This window comes from Strix uralensis, chromosome 6, assembly GCF_047716275.1.
Source record: "Strix uralensis isolate ZFMK-TIS-50842 chromosome 6, bStrUra1, whole genome shotgun sequence".
In the NCBI taxonomy this organism is placed as follows: Eukaryota; Metazoa; Chordata; class Aves; order Strigiformes; family Strigidae; genus Strix; species Strix uralensis.
The window spans coordinates 45303341-45326713 of NC_133977.1; the positions used below are offsets into that span (position 1 = coordinate 45303341).

General features: G+C 45.5%; 1 protein-coding gene across 2 annotated transcripts in view; it reads right to left on the bottom strand.

The window, feature by feature from the left end:
- Window positions 1-23373, bottom strand: part of ACVR1 (activin A receptor type 1) — a 64368-nt gene that overhangs the window by 7487 nt on the left and 33508 nt on the right. Inside the window, exons 1-7 of one of the 2 annotated variants that reach the window (XM_074873902.1) lie at window positions 17591-17725; window positions 15247-15513; window positions 14798-15015; window positions 9863-9962; window positions 7449-7595; window positions 4711-4986; window positions 547-744 (exon numbers count right to left, since the gene is read on the bottom strand). In XM_074873902.1, coding sequence (XP_074730003.1) covers window positions 547-744; window positions 4711-4986; window positions 7449-7595; window positions 9863-9962; window positions 14798-15015; window positions 15247-15493 — 1186 coding nt within the window. In that variant the 5' untranslated portion in view covers window positions 15494-15513; window positions 17591-17725. Of the gene's footprint in view, window positions 1-546; window positions 745-4710; window positions 4987-7448; window positions 7596-9862; window positions 9963-14797; window positions 15016-15246; window positions 15514-17590; window positions 17726-23373 lie in introns of those variants that run through there. The other variant, XM_074873901.1, reaches the window with a different exon arrangement.

Sequence of the window (23373 nt, forward strand, 5' to 3'; positions counted from 1 at the left end):
CCCTCGCCAAGGAAACACGAAGCACCGCCGCATGCTGCAGAACAGGACTGCAGGGGCACTTCCCCAGGCAGAACTGTACTTTGACCAAGGCCTGCTTTGTGAGTGCATTTAACTTGGTAAAGCAAGAGCACCCCTGAATTCTGATCACTTCTTCACTTCCTACATATTTTCCTCCTGTTCCTTAGGTTTTGTCACGAGAAACAGCCACCTAGAAGTATTCACTACAGTTTAACGACACATGGAAAAAAGTTTACAAACTTTACGATCTAAAATCTTAACTATTTGGTATGAATTACTTCTCATCACAATTCAGAATGTAGCAGGGGACCCTTTTTCTTCTCTGCCTTAACAGAAATGACAATATTTGGCCACTGTACCCAACATACCAACAACTTCACCCCAGGCAGCAAACTGGCAGGAATCAAAATACTTTGGAGGTCCAGTACCTTGCTGTGCACCCCAGGCATTTTGGTGGCAGATGCTTTGCTGGAATTGCCATTTGCTTAACCCCTTCTAAAAACAAGTAAAGGAGTCCCAAATACTTACCATTGCTAACCATGCGCCTAGCTACTTCCCAAAGGACCAGCCCAAAAGCCCAGATATCGACCCTCTTATAGGAGTCAAAGCAGTCTGCCTGGATAGTTTCGTCCAAGACCTCTGGAGCCATGTAGCGTTTCGTACCCACGCGGGGATTGTTCCCCACATCCAACTGATTCGTGCTTTGGGAGTGCATAACCGCAAGGCCTGAAGGACAGAAAAAGATAAGTCACTGTTGAGTCCCCTTTAAAACTCTAGCAGCGTATGTTTAACATTACATGTGAGCAGTGACACCCATCAGACAGTTTCTTAAAAAGAAGGAGCTGAGAGTCCAACTGTCCAAAGACCAACTGGGTCAGCTCCAAACTAGCTATCAAAAACAGCCACTGTGTCCGCAGACTTAGACCAATTATCTCCTCAGGGATTACCATTAAGCACGTTATTGCACTGTTGCAAAATGTTGTCATTAAGTGTTTTGCAGCCACTGGATGTCACCAGCGCTCTAGGCACGTATACACAGAAGGACAAGCATCTGTTACTTAGAAGAAAACAATTTTACACAGCATTCAAATTTATTTATAGAACTTTTAGGTAGGTGGATATATCTGAACTGTGGGGAAAAAGAGAAAAACACTGCATGATGGATATACACAAGTTAAAAAAAATAAGGCTGGAAAATAAAAAACACCATATCTGCAGTACCTTGAAAAATAAACATCCTCAAGCTGATCTAAAAATCAGTCAGTCAAAACCACTCTACCTGGTTTCTACTAATTACTAAACATTTAAGCAAAGAACATTATGCAAGGGACTAAATTACTGTAAATTTGGAAACACAGAGTACTCATTTTGCCCTGGTAAACAGAGCACTGCAAATTGAACAGCAACAGGTGCATGACATAACTAAGCAATAGAAAAGAGGACACAAACTCTCCCTAATTTCCTCAACAAATCTTGTAAGAATAACACAAACTGTTTACCACTGAGTTTCAGATGAAACTTAAAGCACTTTTACTCAGTCACACAGAATATTAACTTATCACCAGATATTTTTCTTTTTTCCAAAAAACAGTCCGTACTTTACTGTAACAAAAATTTGGAAAACGCTTTCCTACAATTTAAATGCACTTCAAGTAATTTCAAGCTGCTAAGAAAATGCTTATGGCACCTCTAGAAAGATACCATCTACTAACCTCCTGACTGCTGAGGAGATAATCTGGAAAGCCTGCCCTCCAGATAGAAGTATTTTTGTCATATTTACACACACAAAAAAATTTATGTATTTGTTTATATTTATACTAACTTATAGAATACAATATGTATGGAATATAATTTTTAAAAAAAACCTTGCACACTGGAAACAAAGGTTAGAAAACAGATTTCCTGGCAAATTCTGAAAACTTCAAGACTTTGGAGAATGCTTTGATAAAAACCATAATGCTCCATCCAAATTGGGCAAACCAGATTTGATAGACTGACAGGTCAAAGGTTTAAAGCTGAGGGATGCAAGTCAGCATCCTGCACACTACAAACTAAGAAAGTGTTGCAATAAGGTCAGGGGACAACAATGTTGTAATCAGGTTCTCATCCCAGTGGCATCTGTGCTGTTTCTGAGCATTGGGAAGCAGATACTGCTCTGCTTCAGTTACTGCTCTGCTTCAGTTTCTTTTCACCTCCGGAGATCTCAATGCACATTTAACTTCAGGGTGCATAAGTGCTTGTCACAGTAGCTTTTTAAGATACTAATTCTTTTCAAAAAAAAAAAAAACGCTTGACAGGAATACAAAGTGATGTAACACATTGGTTTTCAAGACACCAAAAAATCCTCTTTAGTATACTGTAGTACCTGCTAGAAACAAAAATGGAACAAATAGGTTTTGTTAGCATTCTCTGCACCTTCCTTACAAGCACCAGTGTTTGCTTCAAACAGACATCCACTGCTCTACATGGAGGGGCAAGGGGAAGGAGGGAGGAAGAGGAGGGCTGGGCTTTTTCTTCTTTTTGTATAAGCGTTACTCTGCTGTTCTATGAAGTTGCCCAAGTAAGACCTATTACCACGCATGTGCATTGCTTTAGAAGTAGAAGGGCAGAATTTTTCCACAGTGCTGAGAGACTGAAGCGAGACTGACATCCATCCTTGGACTTTACCACACAGTTCTGCTTAGCTTGAACATACTGGAGACAGGCAGTTTTGTAATTGCAGCTCGGGGCGCTTGGGTTCTGCTCCAAACGCTGGTTTCCAGCACACCCGCGGAAGGACAAGCGGCCGCTGCCCAAAGCTCTTGCCCTGGCTGCCAGACAGAAGGACGAGGCCTGAACAGCAACCACCACCCAGCCACGCTGCGCTTCGGCGTGCGGCGCCCTGGCTGCCCACAGAACAAACACAACATGTGCACCAAAGCAACTGTACTCCTCTTCCCTGCAGAGCCGACGCCTACTCTTAACAGGTACCTTGCAGGTCCAGAACCTGGCATGACCAACAGAAGCCAAGTCCAGCCTAGCTCTGAGCAGTGCAGTGAATCTTTCCATCTGCTCATACCTACCAGTCTCTAAGTGCCACTTTGGTGCATGTGTTGAAACAGGGAAGGAGACCAGAGGAGGAAAAAAAAGACAAAACTATACAGAAAAAGAGGGGCATGAATATATACCAAAAGCAGTAAACTCTTTGGTAACTCTCCTTTACAGATAAGGAACAAAGAACATGTCAGACACACACCTGAGGATTTCACATTTTAAAAAATAGATATTTTGCCACCATAAAAACTAAGTGGGAAATGTTCCTTGCTGTGCCCTCCAGAAAATCTCTTAAGTATTTGAAGCCTTTAGATAAATGATGTGGTAGATTTCACTTAATTAGTGTGATGTTAATCAATGCCAGTATGTGCTGCCCCTCCTCAGTGTGAACTACAAATTTATTTAAAAGCCAATCTCTGAAGTTTCGTATTTTCAGCTGACTGCTCCATTTTTTACTTACTATTCCCTCTGCAAATTTAGATAGGCCCAGGTGTATGGCTTTCATGTTTTCCGTGTGTGTGTCTCTCACGTCCCTCAGGCAAGAGTGATAAGAACTATGCAGTGGAATTATTATTGGAAAGAAATCCCATCTCCTGACACACTTTTTGTCTAGCCAATGATTCCTCAATACTATTGTTCTACTGCTATTTTATCCCTTGTTGTCGGAGAAAAGCAAAAAATATTGTCAGACATACATCAGAAGGACACGGACCTGCTTGAGCAGGGCCAGAGGAGGCCACGAAGACGCTCGGGGGGCTGGAGCACCCCCGCATGAGGACAGGCTGAGAGAGTTGGGGGGTTCAGCTGGAGAAGAGAAGTCTCCGGGGAGACCTTAGAGCGGCCTTCCAGGACTGAAAGGGGCTACAGGAAAGGGGGGAGGGACTCTTGATCAGGGGGGCAGGGATAGGATGAGGGGTAACGGGTTTAAACTGACAGAGGGCAGATTTAGATGAGAGCTAAGGAAGAAATTCTTCCCTGTGAGGGTGGTGAGGCCCTGGCACAGGTTGCCCAGAGAAGCTGTGGCTGCCCCCTCCCTGGAAGGGTTCAAGGCCAGGTTGGACGGGGCTTTGGGCAACCTGGGCTAGTGCCCGGGGCAGAGGAGTGGGACTGGATGGGCTTTAAGGTCCCTTCCCACCCAAACCATTCTAGATTCTATACCCCGAGGGGTGAACGAGCCACACTGTTTCAACTGTTCTCAGCATCCTACTGGCTTAAAGTCCAACACCTGCTGGTCACAGAGAACCCGACTCTGGGCTTGCTGAATTATCTGGCAAACAGCTCAAGCCGGATGGACCGACGGAGCTTGGGCCAGCGAGCGCACGGTTCAGGCCATTTCTTAGTTCGGAAACGAGCTGCAGTGTAACATCTGCTGCTGCTGGGGCCCACGAACGGATTTGAGCAGCGAGCGGAGCGCGCGGGGCAGGCCCGGGCCGACGGGCAGCGACGCCACGTCATGTCAGGGCCGGGCCGCCGGCGCCATCTCGCGGCTGCTGCCAGCGCCCGCAGCGGCGCGGGACCGGGGCGTGTGGCTACCGGGGCGCAGGGCCGGTCACCAACCGAGGGGGCGCGGCTACCTGGAGCACCGGGCCAGCCACCTCCCAGCTCCAACAGCAGGTGTCACCCAAGGTACCGAGCGCATGGGCATGGAAGTGAACTCACCTAAATCGGCTATGCAGCACTGTCCATTTTTCTTCACGAGGATGTTTTTGCTCTTCAAGTCCCGGTGGGAAATGGCAGGTTTCCCCTGGGTTCCAAATATCTCTATGTGCAAATGTGCGAGCCCACTGGCTATGGAGAGGACAATGCGGAGGCAGCTGACGGTGTCCAGGGTAGTGAGCTGTAGGTAGTCATAGAGAGACCCCATCTCGTGGTAGTGGGTGATTAACCACAACTGGGTACTAGAGTTTCTGGAAGTCATATCAGATGCAATAAAACCTAGAAAGAGAGGAGGAAGAAAGGAGAAACAAGATAAAATGACAGAGCTCCTTCAAGACTCCCCCCACAAAAAGGATCGATACTACTACGCCCCTCTTGCAATTTAAAACTGTTTAATTAAAACTTTTCCACGCTGTACTGAACTGAAACCAGACTGCACGTATTACACTATGATGAAAAGACAGCTGAGCATTCTGGAACTCTAACTCAAGTCTACTCACAAGAACATATTTATGTATTTTGTCAGTCATACCAAACAACTATTCGTTGGGACAACATACTTCAAAAAAATACTATATTTTTTTCCTTCTTTTTGAAGGACTTGGGGATGGAGAAGTTTCCAGCTAAACAAGAAGACCACCAGGCTGCAGCACATGTGCTGTCCACTCAACAGGATCACACTGGGAAGAAACAATACCTCACAAGTCATAAATAGTGATCTCCTTTTTTAAGGACAACAAGCAGCCAGTGCAGGCTGATGAGAAAAGGGTTAAATGCGTTTCATGTACATGTCACATAAACAGACATTCTATGTTGTGCCAGCTTCACACCTACATCAAAGGTAAGTCTCTTCAGAGACATGCCAAAGGCTTGCTGTCCCACTGGAACATCACACCCCTCTGACGAAACAGGCTGACCAAATCCCACCCCACCACAGCAACAACCCGCTCTCCAAGGATCTGCGGCTGCTTGAAAGGTGCCAAGGGATTGCTGCAGCCCAAGAGATCAGACCTATGGGGCTGCTCTGAATTGCTGCAGGCTCCAAACGCCGCATCTTAACTGCTCCCCAGAGCTCGCAGCTGAGCCATGGGCCATAGCAAGCGGCAGAGGGCTAAGGAGAGTGTGGCAGCACCAGAAGATCAGCATTGCAAAGAACATGGAATAGTAGTAACTCTTCTACTTCAAATACTAGACAGGTCAACTGCTGTGCAACTTACTTCCAGGGTGAAGTAAGGCAGAGCACCTGTATGCATCAGAGCTGCATTTCACAATGGTTTTCTACAAAGGAACTGAGAAAAATTTCTCTTCAAAACCCACGAACCTCAAAAACTGCTTTCAAAAAAAATGTGGCGTCTTAAAACTGAACCCAAAACTCAGGAGCAGCTCCCTCCGAATTTGTTGTCTATCAGCATACGGTTGACCTCAACAGCTTTATCTGGGAAGCAGCAAAAGTTTTATTCCCAAGTTAGAGGAACAAATCATGTTTATTAAAAGCCCACATATGACATTTGTCAGCAAGAACACCCACTACTTTCTCTCCTGAAGTCAGATTTCTGCACAATATGACACTTTTGTAATCTGTGATATTGTTTAATATTGCATCTAAAAAAATTCTATAAAATAGCCAACAAATTTGACAGTTATTAAGAAAGACTATACACAGACAGAGGAACATGGGAAATGTGTAATGTAATTTCAGCCAAGTTACTTGCTCTCTTGGGAAGGAAAGTTCAATAATTCACCTTTCAGGAGGCCACCAAATTATTTCTGTAGTAACAAAGGAGCTGTTTCAGGAAACATTAGACAAACATCTAGCAGGGTGAGCTATAGAGCCAAGGAATATTCTCTGACAAGAAACAAGAATAAGGAGCCCAAGTAAAGCTGACTGAAGACAGACAGATTGCGGGTGAGGTCATGTCAGCACTCAGAATACACGCTGCTGCTTTTATTTGTAAAGGTGGCACATCAGTCCATACTAGGAATCAAAAAGGCCACTTAAACTTCAGCCATGGCTCACAACACAAAAAAGCCATTTTCTAAGCTCTCAGAACTGAGCACATGAGGCACAAGTGATGCAGAAGATTAAAATCATCATACTTTCATATTTACAGGGAAGTGAGATAGATCATACAGGGGCAACTATAGTTGAAGTTTAAACACCAAAGGAGCTTAGTTTGACCCTGAGCAAGACAGTTAAACAGAAGAAAATAATGGATTCACACTGCACTTTATTCAGGCACAAGGAGAAGTATCAAATATTTATATCTCATTATAAACTCCTCCCCACTTCTTCTCCACTTCTCCCAGGTGAACTGAAGTTCTAAGAAAACACCCCATCTTCTCCACCTCACACATTGTGCCACATTCTTTGGCCGCCCTGCAACAAGAGCTGCAGGGGTGAATTCTTAGCAGGTGGGTCTGTGGTACCTCCGTTCTTCTCTACACACTGTGCTGCCAACCACTGATTAATCTGGTTGACTGCTTCTTGCTGGAATATTGCAGGAGGACAGTGATTCATGGTTGCTACAACACCTTCTCCAGTTGAGACTCAGATTTCAGCACCCTCCTGGCAAGCCTCCCCCTTAAAATTTCCCTTCAACTGTTTACCGCAAACACAAGAGCCTCATCTCAAAGACTGGAAGGTATGTGGCAAACCTGCAGCGCTCTGCAGGGGCACTGCTCAGGTAACTCACCTTTACACCACCTACCTGAGGGTACGTGAGTGAGGTTGTCCTACTTACCTAATATATTTTCATGTCGCAGCAATACAGTGTTGTACAATTCAGTTTCCCTGAACCAGGATTTTTCATCCCTAGAAGAGAAGATCTTCACAGCAACATTTTCTCCTTGCCACTGACCCCTCCAAACTTCTCCATAACGGCCCTTTCCTGGGGGGAGAAAAAAGACAGAAGCTGTCAACTAACAATCTTCCCAGGGCAGAAGGACAGGATCAGCTCATAGGATGGAAAATCAGTCATGGCCCAAATGTCACACTGATGTAGTTTGATCACCCCTGCGTACACTTTTTACCACTTTACAGTCATGCTGTGCTCCAGTCCCTCAAATTCCCTGTTTGTTTTCAAGCGCGAGCTCCGAGAACATGGAACCCTCCTCCTTGCACGCTGGTCCAGTACGCAGAGTGTTTGTACAGGGCAGGTGTAATCACTCAACCACCAGCCACAAAAGCGCTTTTGCGGCATGCTGCAAGGCCAGTGCACGCAATACAGATACAGCTAGGAATTCTGAAGCTAGGAGGACAGGAAGGATACATAATGCTGGGGATACAGCCTTTACATTTCCATTACATCAGCCCTTGCAAAACCAGTCAGCACAGCCAGACACACACAGTGCAGAACGATGACTTAAAACCAAAACAAACAAAAAACACAAAACGAAAAACCCACCCACAAACAAAAAAGGATTAAAAAAACCCCATGAAAAACCCAAACCCCCACCTCTGTCCTGTGGAGATCAGGACACACTCTCTGCACACCAAGCTTTTTATCCAAATAGCTTAGAAGAAATGTATGAAATGAAGTACCCAAGAGGAAAGCAACATCCAGGACAAAGCACAGCACAAAAGCTCCGGTCATTGCCATTTCCATCACAGCCTGAATACGACAGCCTCAGGCTTCGTGCAACAAGCTGTGCTAGAGCTGACCACTATAAACATCCAAACTCTGCTGCCCAGCGGTCTCTGGAGGCACGTAGGAATCCACAGCAGGTACAACCAAATGAAGAGACACCCAGCACTGGCGTCTCAGTGCTGTCACCCAGAAGAGACTCCCTACACAAGCGCTTTCATCTGGTTCTGCTGTACAGGCTAAAACACATGGTCTCTGGAAATTGTGCCAGTCTGAGTTAACTTGGGAGCAGGCGTAATTCCAGAGACACACTATTCACATGTATATACACACACAAAAAGATGTCTCCGTGTCGCAGGCAAAATCATCATCCATACCATATTCTACAGTTTCTGATGAAGAGAAATCGCAGAGCATCAGAAGACTTACACTTGGATTTAATGCAAGTGTGAACGTTTGTGCCTACTCAATACATGCTATAAGCCAAAAGCACAGAAACACTGGTAAAATGTAGGCCCAGTCCCTACAGATTCACAGATTCATCTGGTTTAATCAGGCTTGATTTAACACCCTGATGAGTTAAAACTTCTAGTGACTTACAGGAAGGTGTTAACCTGTTCTGAGTTCAAATCACTGAAGCAGCAGCATAACACATATTGAAAACAGCCTTTTTTTCCTACTAGCATCAATCATTATCATGCCTTCCTCACCACTCAAGTGCCAGTAAGGCATCTTGGCTCAATATCACTGCCTCAGGGTATCTTTGACCCAAATGCTTCCTAAAATTACTAAATTCAATTTTAACACTATTCAATTAATTTTATATATATATATATATATATATGCTGAAGAAAAATTTAATGGCTCTGTAAAATTAACACTGAAGTCCTACAAAAAACTAAAGACCCAGAAGAGTTTTAGGGACGAATTACTAGAGATTCTCTCTTTCAGAGGGAAAAGAGCAGCAGCAGTACCTCACTGCCCTCACTGCCTGCATGGTCCCAAAGCAACAGCGCAAAGCAAGGAAGCTGCAAAACACTCATGTTCCCATTTTCATGGCACAAAGTCACAGGGTTTTTGCTGTGGGGTTTGGTTTTGTTCCTAAATGCCATGTTAGTCACTTTGCTTGATGCTTTAACTCCAGATCTCAAATCCAGATGATCCTTTCCTAATTCTAAAGCTTTCTAATTGAACACCATTTAATGAACAAAAGTTTCACAGTTTGACAGTTTCAAACTTCAAATTGAGCTTGCTTTTCTAAAAACAGTTTATTTAGCTTACAAAGTACCCAGACAAGCCTAGTTTGTCTTTTCTAACATCGCTGAACAAAGCTTACATTTTTCAATCATAAAGCACAGATAATATTTGCCCCTTTCTTCTGCATAGATCTGAAAGAAATTTTTTCATTTTGCTTTCCAAAACCAAGTATGTTTCATAAGCCAAAGCCTGAGGAGTTTCATATATTATATAAGCAACTGAGGAAAACCAGTTGATTAGGATGGGAGATAAAGCTTTCTCTCTACATTCGTTACCAAGAATTAGCACTAGATGCAAACAAGAATTATACTAACCTACACACTCTACAAGTGTGATCTGGCGAGCCACCGTTCTTTGCACCAAGAAAGGAAGTCCAGAACCACTTCCAGATGTGCAGGAATGGTCCAATAAATCCTGTTCAAAAGGAAAAGCAGAAGTTTACAACCCATGAGAAACCTCCTTTTTTCCCCATTTGAATGCACAAAGGTGCACCACGGCACAGGACGGGTTCAGTTAAAAGTCCCTGGCATCTCAACGGCTCTGGTGATGCCATTTGCTTGCTGAGGATGAAGACCCCATTGCTGTTACTGCACAGGTGGACAGAGAACGCTCTTCGCAAGATTATACCACTTTGAGGAACATCTCATGCACAGAAGAGACTGGCAGGGGAGCTGTAACTCGAGCATAATCACCTTCTGCTGGAAGTTTTAGAAACAACACAATAAGGAACAGCAAACAAATCAAGTATCATTTCATTCTCAGCTCTCTTATTCTGTCTCTATCTTATACTTGGCATTACAGTATCATTTTGTTTAATAAATAGATCATTTTGTTTAATAAATAAGTTACAATAAATTTACTGCCTGTGAACCTGGAAGCTTACCCATAGCCTACAAGCTAGCCTCTGTAGTGAAATTCCACCCTTTTTCAGCACTTTGTTGTTCTCTCACTTAGCTTGTGCTCTCTCAATTCTGTATGTCACCTACTTCAAACAGGTTAATATCAACTTCTCCCCCCCACACACCAAATTACTATGTCTTGCAGTAATCTGAGCCATGTCAAAAAGAAATAGTCTTACTTTCTCTGACTTCTATACTTAAGACCTTCATCCCTATACAGTTGGCAGAAAGAACCCCAACATTTACTTTTGAACATTCCTGCAGACTTTCCCCATTCTTCCTAGCAAAGATGACTACAAGGGCACAGCACCACAGATGTGTTTTCACTAACTAGAGCTAAGGTCACATCCCAGCCCCACTGATCTGTGGCATCAGATACTCTCAAAATCTATTTTACAAATCCCTGTGAATAAATGTGTATTAGAAACAGCCATTCAAAACTTTGAACTTTTATTACTGTAAACACTTCAGAAACAGTCACAGCTGAAAGTTTCTAATTGAAATGGTAAGACAGATAAAACCAACATATTCCTGTGATACAACCTTCTTAATCCATTGCCTGCACACAATTTGTGCTCAGTTGACCATTTTGTCTGAAGTAATATGGGGAGGGGAATAATTTTTGCTGAAAAACACCCTCCAGACAGGTGTCTCTTGGGTCCGTGTAAGCCGCATGGAGAGGGGACAGCCCACAGCTCGGTCCTGGCGCTCGCAGCCAGGGCGGTCTCGGGGGCACCTGGACCAGAGAGGCACCAGCTGCCAGCCACCACTGGCCACCGACACCACCAGCGTGAGCAACACTTGCTGGCGAAGCGTTTTCCTTTTCAGTTTTTAATTATGTGTTCAAGGCCGCTGAGCTCAGCGGGGCCGCAGGCTTGCTTCACTGCTGCGCTCTCCCCCGCCATGTGGTTCGGTGGCTGAGCCGGGTGAGCACCCCGAAACCAAACCCTCCGGGAAGGGCTGCACCAGCGGGTGTGCCAGCACAGCATCCAGGCCCCGTCGCCCCCGCACCGTCCTCCCTGCTGAGTCCAAGCGTGAATTTGTGGAACTACGTGCCCTTGCAAAGCGGCGCTCCAGCTGCAGCGGCGCAGGAGGGCAGGAGGAAGGCTGTGGCGGCAATCCTCACCGGCCTGATCCTGCGTGCCCACCGTGCTGCCGACTGGGCGGGAGCCTCTCCGCAGCCAGGCTGCCCTGCCTGCTGTGCCCAGCTGAACCTCCAGCCACCGTCCCAGAGACGGGCAGCTATCCACAGGTCCTGTGTCACACCCATCACACTCGCTCAGGTGTCCTAAAAACCACGTGGCACCTTCATGCCACTGGACACCTCTGCTTCCGCAGCCAAATCCCAAATATAAGTGCTAACAATTAATTTAGTAACAGAGAAGAGAAAGGAAATCATGCAATACTGTGCAGTTGTGCAGGCAGCCTGCCAGGTTGTAAGTCCCTGCCCCAAATTAGAACTTCTTTAAAAGACAACACCCAAATAATTTATTGTAAGTCTCCTTCCCTAAAGTGGCTGAACCATGCTAGATGAACAGTCCCTCAAAAAAAAAAAGTCAATTCTGTGGTAGGTAAGTCATGGGAAGTTTTGATCCAAACTATTCAAGTTTGGTGCAGTTAGTTATAACTGAAAACGGTTTTAAAATAAACAATGTGTACACTAGATATGTCATTGATACTCCTGAAAACTTTCTGTAACAAGTCCTTCTCAAAAAGCTTTTCTCAGTTTCTTGTATTTTTAGTGCATGGAAATGAGACTTTAAACTGTAAGCTTATAAAAAACCGTGAGTGAGACCTAATTGAATGTTAAAATCCTATTAGTCTTTAAAATGCTAATACCCAGCTACTTTTATGGCTAGGGCATCCATACTAGTTCAAAGCTTTAACAACTGTTATTACTGGACTTTTTTTTCCTTCAAAAAGGAAAATAGGATAAAAAGCAAAAGCATAATTAACTTTCTAATATTTCCAGCAAACTGCACTACTGGACTTTAACCAGATCCGATGAAATCTCATTTCTCCTAACAACTTTTTAAATGAGTGCTCAAGAAAAAGATAATTCAAGAATGACAGGAGATTGCTGTTTTGTTTTTCAATACAAACCGAGAACTCCTTTTCCTTCCTGCTTGTATCAGAAGAAAAAAAAAACCCAACAAAAACAACAAAAAACCCACCACAGAACCCTTATCTGCAGCAACTGTAAAAACAAGATTTGAAGAGGACACAGCTCTTTCCATTCCCCATTAGGAAGCTTAGGGCTTTAAGCATTTGTTACACTATGGAGACTAATCCTCAATGTAAACTAATCTAACGTGTAACAAAACCAGCAATTTAAAGCACACAATGGAGAAGAAAAATCCGGAATTTAAAAAGATTTAGTGTTTAGATGAACATTTAGAAACAAGGAACTATCAATTACTTTTTTTACATCAGCAGCACTCAGGAGGCACACCAGAGGCACTGCAATCACAAAGCTAAGCGGGTCTGACAGCTGAGAACAAAACAAAACAGCTCCTTTAGAGCAAACTTTTACAGTTAGCAACTTCTCCAATTTCTTGTAAAAAGAATTTTGATTTATTCTTCTTCGGTTTAATCACCGTTTCTAAGTAACATTAAATGACCTGAAGTGCAAAAGGTTTGCAAATGGAATGGAAATGGTCTTGCACTGATAAGAGATAAGAGCCGGTAAAAGCTGGAAGTCAGCGCTCAACGACAGATAACCAGTTGCACTCATCCCTGGTTCATGGTGAATGTATCAAAACTGGTTGTTTTAAAAAGTAACACAGACTCAAGTCTCCTGGCTCATTAGAGAGAGCCAAAGCCATCTGAAAAAAAAACAGCTGAAGCAAAATAGCAGGGCAGGAGCAGAAAGCTGCTGCAGCTTGCACCACCCTTGAGCCTGCAGCGAGGTTTCAAGCACTAGGAGGGAGGGAGGCTGTTCCCACTGCCCTGCCTTACCAGGGAAACCAGCACTGAAAAGCCAAGCTCTGGTACCAGCACGGCCACTCTGAGGCCCCTCTAGATCCCGTTCTTGCTCTGACCGCACCCAAAAGCGGTGCCCTTTATTAGGGTACTACAGGTGAGGTGAATTGGGGTAGTAGATGTAGAGGGGTATTAGACATATGGTAGTATAAAGGGGCACTGGGATACTAGAAGTGGAGTGAACTAGAAGCAAATACAAGAATACTTCAACATACATGATACTCTGCCTCTCTCCCAGCCTCCAAGAACATTCAGCTCAGGGACTTTCTTAGCTGATTTTTTTTTTTTTTTTTTTTATGTGCTTAACATACAGTCTTCTCATCCTGTTGCTCTCTGAATATATACAAACATGTAGCATCTAGAAAAATCATTGGGCTAAGGAAGATACCAAAGGTAATTCCTCATTTAAATACCCATTTCTGTTTCTCTCTCCTACAGAGAGAAACACAGCAATAAAATACCTAGTCAATGTATTTAGCAGCATATTATTAAAAAATATTTGTGCTTTGGACCGTTTTTCCTTAGCTACTTTTCAACCCTGCAGTGAAAGCACGTGATGGCGGGAAAGCACTGAAAGCGTTTTCCAACCTCTTCATGTTGGAGAGATTTTATCTTAGAAATGCAAGGAGAAGGAAACTTCCCTTTGCATTGGTCTCAAACAAACACTCCAGCTGCCTCTGAAGCCTCACTTGCTCAGTTTCGATAAAACATGGGAAAGCTGCTGGGAACACTTTTTCTTCTAGCCTCAAGTGAAAGGGTAAGATACATTAAGTCTCTAAAAAGGAAACACTTCCCCATGTCATTTTATTTTCCAGAGACTGTGTGAACAAGAACTTATTTTAAAAACTGATTTTTGAGTAAGCAGTTCTCATTTCTTAAAATTCTTATCGCTCTTCTATCAACAAAAATTCACTAATTTCCTAGTCATGCAAGAACCCTGCTACTAAGATCATGGGAGTCAGGCTTGAAGTTTTTAAAAGTTAAAAATATCTGTATCTTCTCCTTCCCCTAACATCACACCTTTTCCAGCCTTTCAGGCTGCCTTTTGCATTTTTCGTTTCACTTCAGGCTACCCACCAACCAGGCATACTGTTTTGCTGTTCAGACACTGCTTCTAGAAGCATGAACAGTTTGCCTCCGGTTTACAGCGATTCTCCAGGTCAAAGGAGCTGTACTTGCAAAAGCTGTCTTCTGGTTGCATTCCACTGCAAGCAGAGGGATGTCACCACAGGAGCTCTGATGCTACGTGGCATCCCCCAGCAGCAAAAGCTCCTGTTACTGATGTGGCCACCTTTGGAGGATACGAGCAGGGAGCTCAGAAGTGAAGAAAGCTCACACTAATTTTCTCCACACACACAGGTTACTTACTGCCAACGTGCTGTCTCCAACATTTGATGCAATGAGTCCCTCAATTGTGCCATATTCTGCATCCCTAGAATTGAGCCTCTCCATATGGTTTTTCTGTATTCTCCGGATGATCAGCACAGCTACTGCAGAAAAAACTATCAGCACGATCACAGGAGCCAGTATAACGATGATTAGTGTTTCCATGCTGTAACCCGCAGCTTCTCCTTGAAAGGTTTGCCCTTGGAAAGGAGAGGGGAGAGGGGGAAAAAAAAAAAAAAAAAGAGATAAAAAAATCTCTTGGTCACAGGAGGTGTGCCAGTGGGCCCTGGTGGGGAACAACGCAGACCAGGCCTCACTGCCTTGATTAAACCCTTACTTTCACTAGCCCTGAACCCATCTTGCTCCCAACACGTTAGCTGAAAGCCGACCCTTTTTTCCTTGTCAAAATTCACTATTTATTAACCTCTCACCTTTAGAGGAAGGCAACTGTGCGGTGATGTTCATGTTGCACAGGTATCCTTGGCAGCACTCAACAGCCTGGTCAGGAGAGGGAGGTGTTTTGCAGGTCATTTTCCCTTGTTCGTAGACTTGGAAGCAGCCTTTCTGGTAAACCTTAGCACCGTCATTAATGCTCAGGGAAGCAAAACACTGCTGGCCTTGGCAACGATCTCCATTCCCACAGGACATGCCTTCACACACACATTCGTAGTGGACCATATTTAGCTTCAGTTCATCATCTATAGAAGGGGAGAGTTGAGGAAAAACACCATCTTATTCTTAGTTTCAGTTCTACAGAGATAATGAAATCATTAGACAATAAACCCCTTTGTTTAAAGGGAGAAACATGCAGCTAGTGCTGAAGAACCACCAAGTAGGAGCTAACGACAGTAATTTAGCCGTTTCAGCAAGACAAAGATAGGAGCTTGCACCATCAAAGAAATACCAGTCCTATCTGCCCACTCCAAGTACTCAAATTTCAAGAGTTCAGTGACATTTTACATCACCTCTGGCAAATACACTACTGCGGGTATACAACACGGGAGGGTCATCTCCACAGAGACACTCTGCAGAGGGAAAAATCCTAACAAACAGCGTAAATTCAAAACAGATTTGCTAAACCACATTATAATTCTGTATGGAAATAGCTATTCTCGAGCATTCCGGAAATTACTTTAAATCAAATTAAGGCCATTTGAATTCGCAGTGGACACAGCTACACAGGATTTAGCAGGTTTAACTAGCCTGCTTGAGAAGTAAATCTGGACCGACTTTCCCAGGAAGAGAAGCCTCTGAGGAGTACCTTGCCAGTCTGAGTAACCACGGACATAAGAACTAAAGCGAGAGGCAGCACACCCTGTCAGCAGGTACAACAGCTCCCTTCTAAATCCAGATGCTTCAGCTAAGCAAAAGGAAGAATTTTTAAGTGAATGTACAGAGTAGGAAACTAAACTTCTAAGTATCCTCAGCAAAGCGTCCAGAGATGCCTAGACAGGACACCCCCTCTCTGCGCAGAGCCGCGTACACTGCCGCTCTCAGGAAGGGCACCGGGTCACTCCAGCCTCTGCGGGCGAGGACGCTGCTCTCGGGTAGCCCACACGAACTCGGGAAGCTCAGCACTGCCCTGGAAGACGGAGGTACCCGTGGTGGCACACAGCCACCTGCGCTCACAAATAGCCGAGGCAAGAGGCACAGCTGTGAAGGACAGAGCAAGGCACCGCTGTTACACACACCCCTGCATACACACACACATGTCGATGGCCACAACTCATATTTACATTCTCTTTTTCAGTTCTAACACACAAGAAACATTTCCAGACACAAATACAGTGGACACTCCTAAAATAGGAGCTGAGCATACCATGCATTGGCCTTTCTCAAGCCTATCATTAGAGTCTGCCCACTGGGAATAACTCAGTTTGTCTTCCGCTTTGTTTTCCTCCCCTCCTCCCACAATGAACAAATACACAAATATAATTTTCCATTTCTGAACCACTAACAAAAACTAAATTAGGGAAAGAATCCTGAAATCAGACAGCATCTATGACATTGATTTCAAGTACTGGTATACACATACCAAGTAATGAGTTTGCCAATTTTGTGGAACTTTTTTTAAAAAGAAAAAAATTATGCCAAACGTTCCTATAATCAAAGTTCTGTTCCTTCTCCTCCCAACAGCAGCAGTGCAACACAACTGGTATTGTAACACCCAAGCCCTCAATCTTGGTTTGGCTGGCTGGAACTGCCGAAGGCATTTGGAGCCAGAGACCTCCAAGGGTTGCGTCCTGCCTCAGAGAGCCCAAGGTCCGCACCTCTGGCAGGGACAGCCTTGCCCAGGCCGCCCAGGACCTGCAAGGATTTCGGACCCTCCAGCAAGCAAGCCATTCCTGATGCCACTGACAAACACTGGCCTGTGAGCAGAGCCGAGGGCTGCAGGCCACAGGAACAGACAGTTCGGCTCTGACGAAGTGGCAGAAATAGCGGCTATAAAGAGCAGGACAGCGAGCCCACCCTCCAACAGCCGTACTGAGCCTACAAGGAAATTTCATCTGGCTTGCAGCCCGATCCAGCCTAACACTTCCCCCTCTTCTCTTGACCCAAGAACCCTGCAAGACTGAGCAAACCTGATGCAGCCAGTGGAGCCGTTCTGGCAGAAAACCACCTCCCCTCGCATGGCACCTCTTGGAGGAGCTCTGCGATCCCAAAACAGGCCAGGAATGATTGCGCAGCCTCTGCACAGTTAATCAGCCCACGCAGAGCAAACCTGCCATCCCTTACGAGCCATGAACTAAGGCACCGCGACTCCAAGCACATTACCTGTCTTCTGAGAGGACTGCTCTGGTCTGAAGGCAGGGAGAGCAGTGCAACATCACACACCGGCTGTGGAGACGTTTAACAGAGCATGAAGACGGAGTAACACTGACTATATACATGTGAGCTGCTGCAGATCCTGATGTGTCCATGGACCAACACAACTACCTGCTGTAAAAGTGAAACATTTCTGTTGAAGAATTCCTGGGTTCGAAAGGGAAACACTCTCCTTCATGACTTGTTACTATTCCTTATGCCCAGACTGCTCCTTTACTCAGTTGGTTTTCCAACCCCATGGTATATTACCATGTACCAGCCAGCCTTTCGCTCACTAATGCTCCTGCGGTGCCACACAAAAACATCAGCTGAGCTTTACCCAAAGAGGAAGGCTCATGCAGGCTACAGAACCAGCCGGAGCACTGACTGTGCCCTCCCGTCCCTGCCTCCACAGGCCACCAGCGAAGGCAGAGCTACAGGCCAGAAGCCCAAGAGCAGACAGACGGGGCAATGCTTCAGTGGACATGCTACTGCACCCACAGAGCCCTCCTGCCACGCACAAAGCCGGCTGTGAAGGGCTGAATATTCCAGCCGTACCCTGAAGTGAAGCCAGCTGCACCTGCAAAGCACAGTCCCCTTGGCACACAGCAAGCCCAGAGCAGAGGCAGAGCTGGGCAGGGTGATGCTCCTCCACAGCTCGTGAGTGTGGCTCGGGGGACAAGTCTGCGGGACAGACGTGACCAGCAAATGCCACAGGCCAGCTGCGATCAAAGGGTGCTGGCTGAAGCAGACCAACCCCCCCCACCATGCGCTCAGGGGTATCTATCACCTCAAGAGCCCCAGGCCATCCGGCCAGCTACATCTGGGGCGGTCGGGCACACTCGCAGACAAGCAGCCAAGCTTAAAAATACTTCCATGACCTAAAGACAGTCACTGCATGTATTTCTGTTTTGTAATACACAGACTCAGCACTGCGCTTCGAGCCCATATATACTGTGCACACACACACACACAAAATCTGACTTGCTATGCAAAGATAGAGATTAGCATTAACTGCTCATTACCTAGTTTATTAGTTCATTATTAGAAAAGCGTCAAAAATGGAAGCTCTTTTATTTTGTTTGCTTATTCACTTTGTGAAAGTCAGTTTAGAGAGCTGACTAATTATCTAGGTATTTCAAGAGAACAAGAAGCAAGACACTCCACATTTTAATCAGTAAACTGGCAGGTGCAGTGTTTAACCCCCTGGTGACTGCACAGGCCGCGTCACACTGCTGGTGTGTCGGCACACAGCCCCGGGTGTGTCCACCCGCACCTGCAGGACACCAAACTGCAAGACCCCGAGAACGCGGGTTAGCGATGGAAGTGTCTCTGTTTCCTTGCACCTCTACAAGTTATTTACTTCTGTGTGGAGTTTATGTCTCACAACCCCTTACCAATCTGAAGAGTTTTACTTCACATTTCATATCCAATTCCTGGACTGTAAACACTGTTAACTGTTTGGGAAAATACCAAACAACTTCTCCCCAAGGAGAGATACACTACATAGGTTTCTGGTAACACATCTTAATTTTGAGGCGATCTCTTCACATTTAGAAGAGAGATTCATTTTCCACCAGAACAGTTAGTAGAATAGGCACTTGGCCACCTTTTTGTATTGGCACTACAGCAACACAGTTTCTTCAACTATCCTTGACTTGAAAAAAATGCCTATTTTAACTATGTGACATGATCAGCAAATATTGAAGTAATTTTAAGAAGGACAAAAAAGTAAAACCACACACCCTAAGTCTCAATTTTCTTTCTAAAGACAGTCTCTAATTACATTACATGTACCTTTTAAAGAAGGGCTTTATGAAACAATTTCCTTTTATCAATGCACCACCACTGCACACCTGCCCTTTCAAACTTTCATCAAATCACAGAGTATCTCGAGTTGGAAGGACCCATCAGGACCATCGAGTCCAACTCTCCACAGGACTAAATTTCACCTTGCAGGTAAAGGCTACCACACCTCCCTGCACAGGTAAAACATACATTTAGCACGTGCATGTGAGCATGTGTTCGGAGAAACAGCCTACATGACACCACATGAGCTCTTAGCATGTGGCTGGAAAAACAGCCCGGAGGCCGCAGGTGGACAAAGGCAAACACGACCCTCACTCGCCGAGACGTGACCTCGCAACAGCCTATGCTGAAGGGAACAACCCCACCCTGCTGATTGCTCCCTACCCAAGAGCGAGGTGACGCAGAGAGGAGTGACAGCTCCGGTCACCGGGGAGGGGGCAGAGGAGACCTCGCGGGAGCAGCTGTGCCTCGCAGCCGCATTCTGGACATGCACAGACGCTGCCGTCACCCACCGGCCTCAGCACGCGCGGCCAGTCCCAGCCCTCGAGCCGCCGGGGTCTGGCCAGCCGGGCCGGGCCCATGCAGAGCCACGCTGCGGCCGCCCTCCCCTAGGTAGGCTGGCTGCCTGGCTTTGAGCAGGACTCCTCTCATCAAATGAACACCTGGAAATCAAACGGGGCGAAGCTCATGAGCTGCTGAAGAGCTGCTGAAATCTCTAGTAGGATGAAAGGGACTTCAGGCTCAGAAGCCAGAATACTTAAAAGCAGCAATATTCTTTCTCTTTTTAAGCGACTAGGGCTGGGGAAGAGGTGAAATCTGCTAGTGCTTCAGATCATAATGAATTGAAGATGAAGGAAAGCAGACTTGGAGAAATTAAAAACTCTTTAGAATCCATTTAATTGTACATTAGACAGCTCTTTTTTGATGGTTAGCTTCCCTTTAAATTCTTCACCATTTCAGGGAAACAGAAAATAATAAGCTTGTAGAGATGACTACTCCATTCAAAGTTTTATTTCCTCTTTCTCAGTGCATATGGTAACAAGCAGTGTACGACTGCCATAACAATAATCACAGAATCACTGAGGTTGGAATGACCCTTCAGATGATGGAGCCCAACCGTTAACCCAGCACTGCCCAGGCCACCACTAAACCACGTCCCTGAGTGCCACATCTACACGTCTTTTAGATGCCTCCAGGGACGGTGACTCCACCACTTCCCTGGGCAGTTTGTAAACTCATAAATCCTACATAAAATAAATTATTAACAAAAGCCTTTGACTTTTCCAGCACTAAGAAACAGCTGTTTAGTTTTATTATTGCTCTCCCTATTACAAAAAGCCCTAAAGCAGCAAAAGCACCAGTGCTGTGGCACCGATGACCAGAGAGCCCCAAGGTGCCCAGCCCTGCAGCGGGACAGCCCCCTGGCCCAGCTCCAGAGCAGGCGCAGTGCTGTTCCCAGAGCCAGCTCCTGCAGGCCAGGCAGCAGCTCCCACAGCCTTGGTGGCTGCCAGATGCTCCCTGGCTGGGGCACAAGGCCCTGTCCGGCCACCCTGGTTCTCACACCCAGGAGAGGGGCTGCATTTGGTGGGGAAGCGGTGGCAGCCAGAGCAGAGCACGGCCCAGACACCTTCCCCTGCCACAAGAGAGGGCAGACACATCAGTAGCACTTCACCCATCCTGCTCCCAGCGCAGCCATCAGATCAGGAAACGGCATTTGTGCACAGTCGGTAGCAAGTGAAAAACCTCACACTCTTACACATAGGCATTACATTATTTAGAAAGTGGTCTGCTTTAGTCAGGGTTGAGCTTCTTGGGAAATGAAGAAAAAAGTCTCCTGCCCCACTTCACAGGGCTAATAAGTAACACAGAAGCGCTGCAATAAACCTTCAGAATAAAAAGGTTTTTCTGGGCTCAAGTAGGGATGAGACATGCTTCTGCACTTAGTATTCTATACAGTGCTTCATTTTTTGGGCTGGGTTGTGGGGGTCACTTTTTTTTTTAAGATCATGTTTAATCTCATTACCTGAAGCCTAGAAGCAATGCAGGAACAGTCAGAGTCTGTCCCGAATGCTACCCAAAGATATGCCCAGACATTTTTCACTCATCAAAAAAGAAAAAAAACAAACACCACCCATAACCTGGTCCAAATCACAGTGAAAGGAAGTGGACTGATCTGTGATAAAATACACAGGAAAAAATATCAGAGGCTTTGTGCTTTTTTTTGTGTTGTTATTTTGTGCAAAGGGAAGACAAAGTAACTTCCTCCCCCAAAACATCAACTTTTTAAAAAAATGTGGAAAAAATCACATGGGAAAGCATGCTGGTCAGGGTGCACCAGAGCCACCTCCGCAGCTTGTCAGCCAGCAGCAGAGGATCACCCTCCAGTCCCTCAGAGGATCTCCAGAGGCGCGCTCTCCCTCAAAACACATCCCAAGCACATGGCTGCGCTTCTGGGCACCTGAGCCCGAGCGCGGGCTGCCAGCTCGTGAGCACCGAGCAGCACCTCGATGCTCAAGGGACAAACTGCTGAGTCCTCCCGATGTCACTGTATCTCTTGTACGGAGGCCAAAATCCTGATGGAGAGACATCTGTCAGAATTTGCTGAGGGGTCCACTAGGTATTTCTGCCTCCCCGAACACTTCTCTGCAACCAGCTTACAAGTAGGAAACTATTTCCAAAGGAAAGGGAACAGCATTTCCTACTAGCAAACACAAGAAGGGGGAAGAGCAGTATTGCTTATGTGTGTTAGACAAGTCATTGCTCAGAGAAAAAGAAAACTCACCATAGGAAGTACAAGGAGAGGAGAAGGGAAAGACTAAAGCAAGCAAAGCAAAGCAAGACTGTCATGTTTCTTCTACAAAGTCTCTCACAGGAGCTCTGTCACTGTGGGAGAGAAATGCAGGCCCAGAGTTCTTTAGAAAGTATTATTGGACAAGCTCTCCCTCGGCACGACAGCTCCACGTGGTGAACAGGAGACCCTGTTCTCTGTGGATGCCCAGCAAGAACACCACAGCTGCACATCTCTATGCACACACTCCTGCCCCACAGAGACTGCCCAAAGCCCAGCACAGCAGCACGACTAGTCCAGCTCTGCCGCTGCTCCCCAGAGAGGCACAGTCCCACACCTCCACCCGCAGTGCCACAGGTGGCCAGGGAAAGAACAAAAACCGTCTTGGTACAGGTTTAGTAACTCAAGTCTGGCTGATCACTTAGTGGCATCTTTTCAATAAAAAGACAGTGTTTAAGCCCTAGAACCTACTTTCAATTTTTGAAGCAGGGTCAGGCCAAGTAACTGCGATGAAGGCCTGCAGGGTGGCTTTGGGAGGGTGATGCTGCTCTGTGGGCTCCACTGCACAGGCAGCGCGAGGGGCTGCGCACACACTGTACAGGAGAATTAACTAGACCTCCGGGCTTTAATATGCGCCTCTCCCATGGGCTTCTCTTCTCCATCTACTGCTCTTCGTGTTAAGGATGTGAAAGGCAGGGGGTTTAACTTTAAGATGTTTAATATAAGCAGCTCTGAAAGCTGAGAAAACATTTTCAAGAAACAGATAGCTGCAATTCAAGAGTGATAAGAAGGTACAGTGTGATAACTGCTGCCAAACCTTATTTCAAGATAACATTGTATCAGTAACATTAGCAGTTTAATGTATTTCCAAACATTCATCCCACATTCCTCCCTTTTTAAATTTAGTCTCAATTTCCTATTCAGAGACATGACTAAAGTCAACCACTAGACCTCTGTGCATTTTTAATCTTCACCTTCCACCATCCATTATAACACTCCATTTAATATGCTCTGCCTTTTATTACTTGCATCAACATCTGAAAATAAATGCATTTCAGAGTAGTTCAGAAGGAGATTTCACAAGTTAAGCACAGAAGAGCACAGATATGCCATAACACACACTAGATATGCCTCGAGTCATTTAAAATCTAAAATT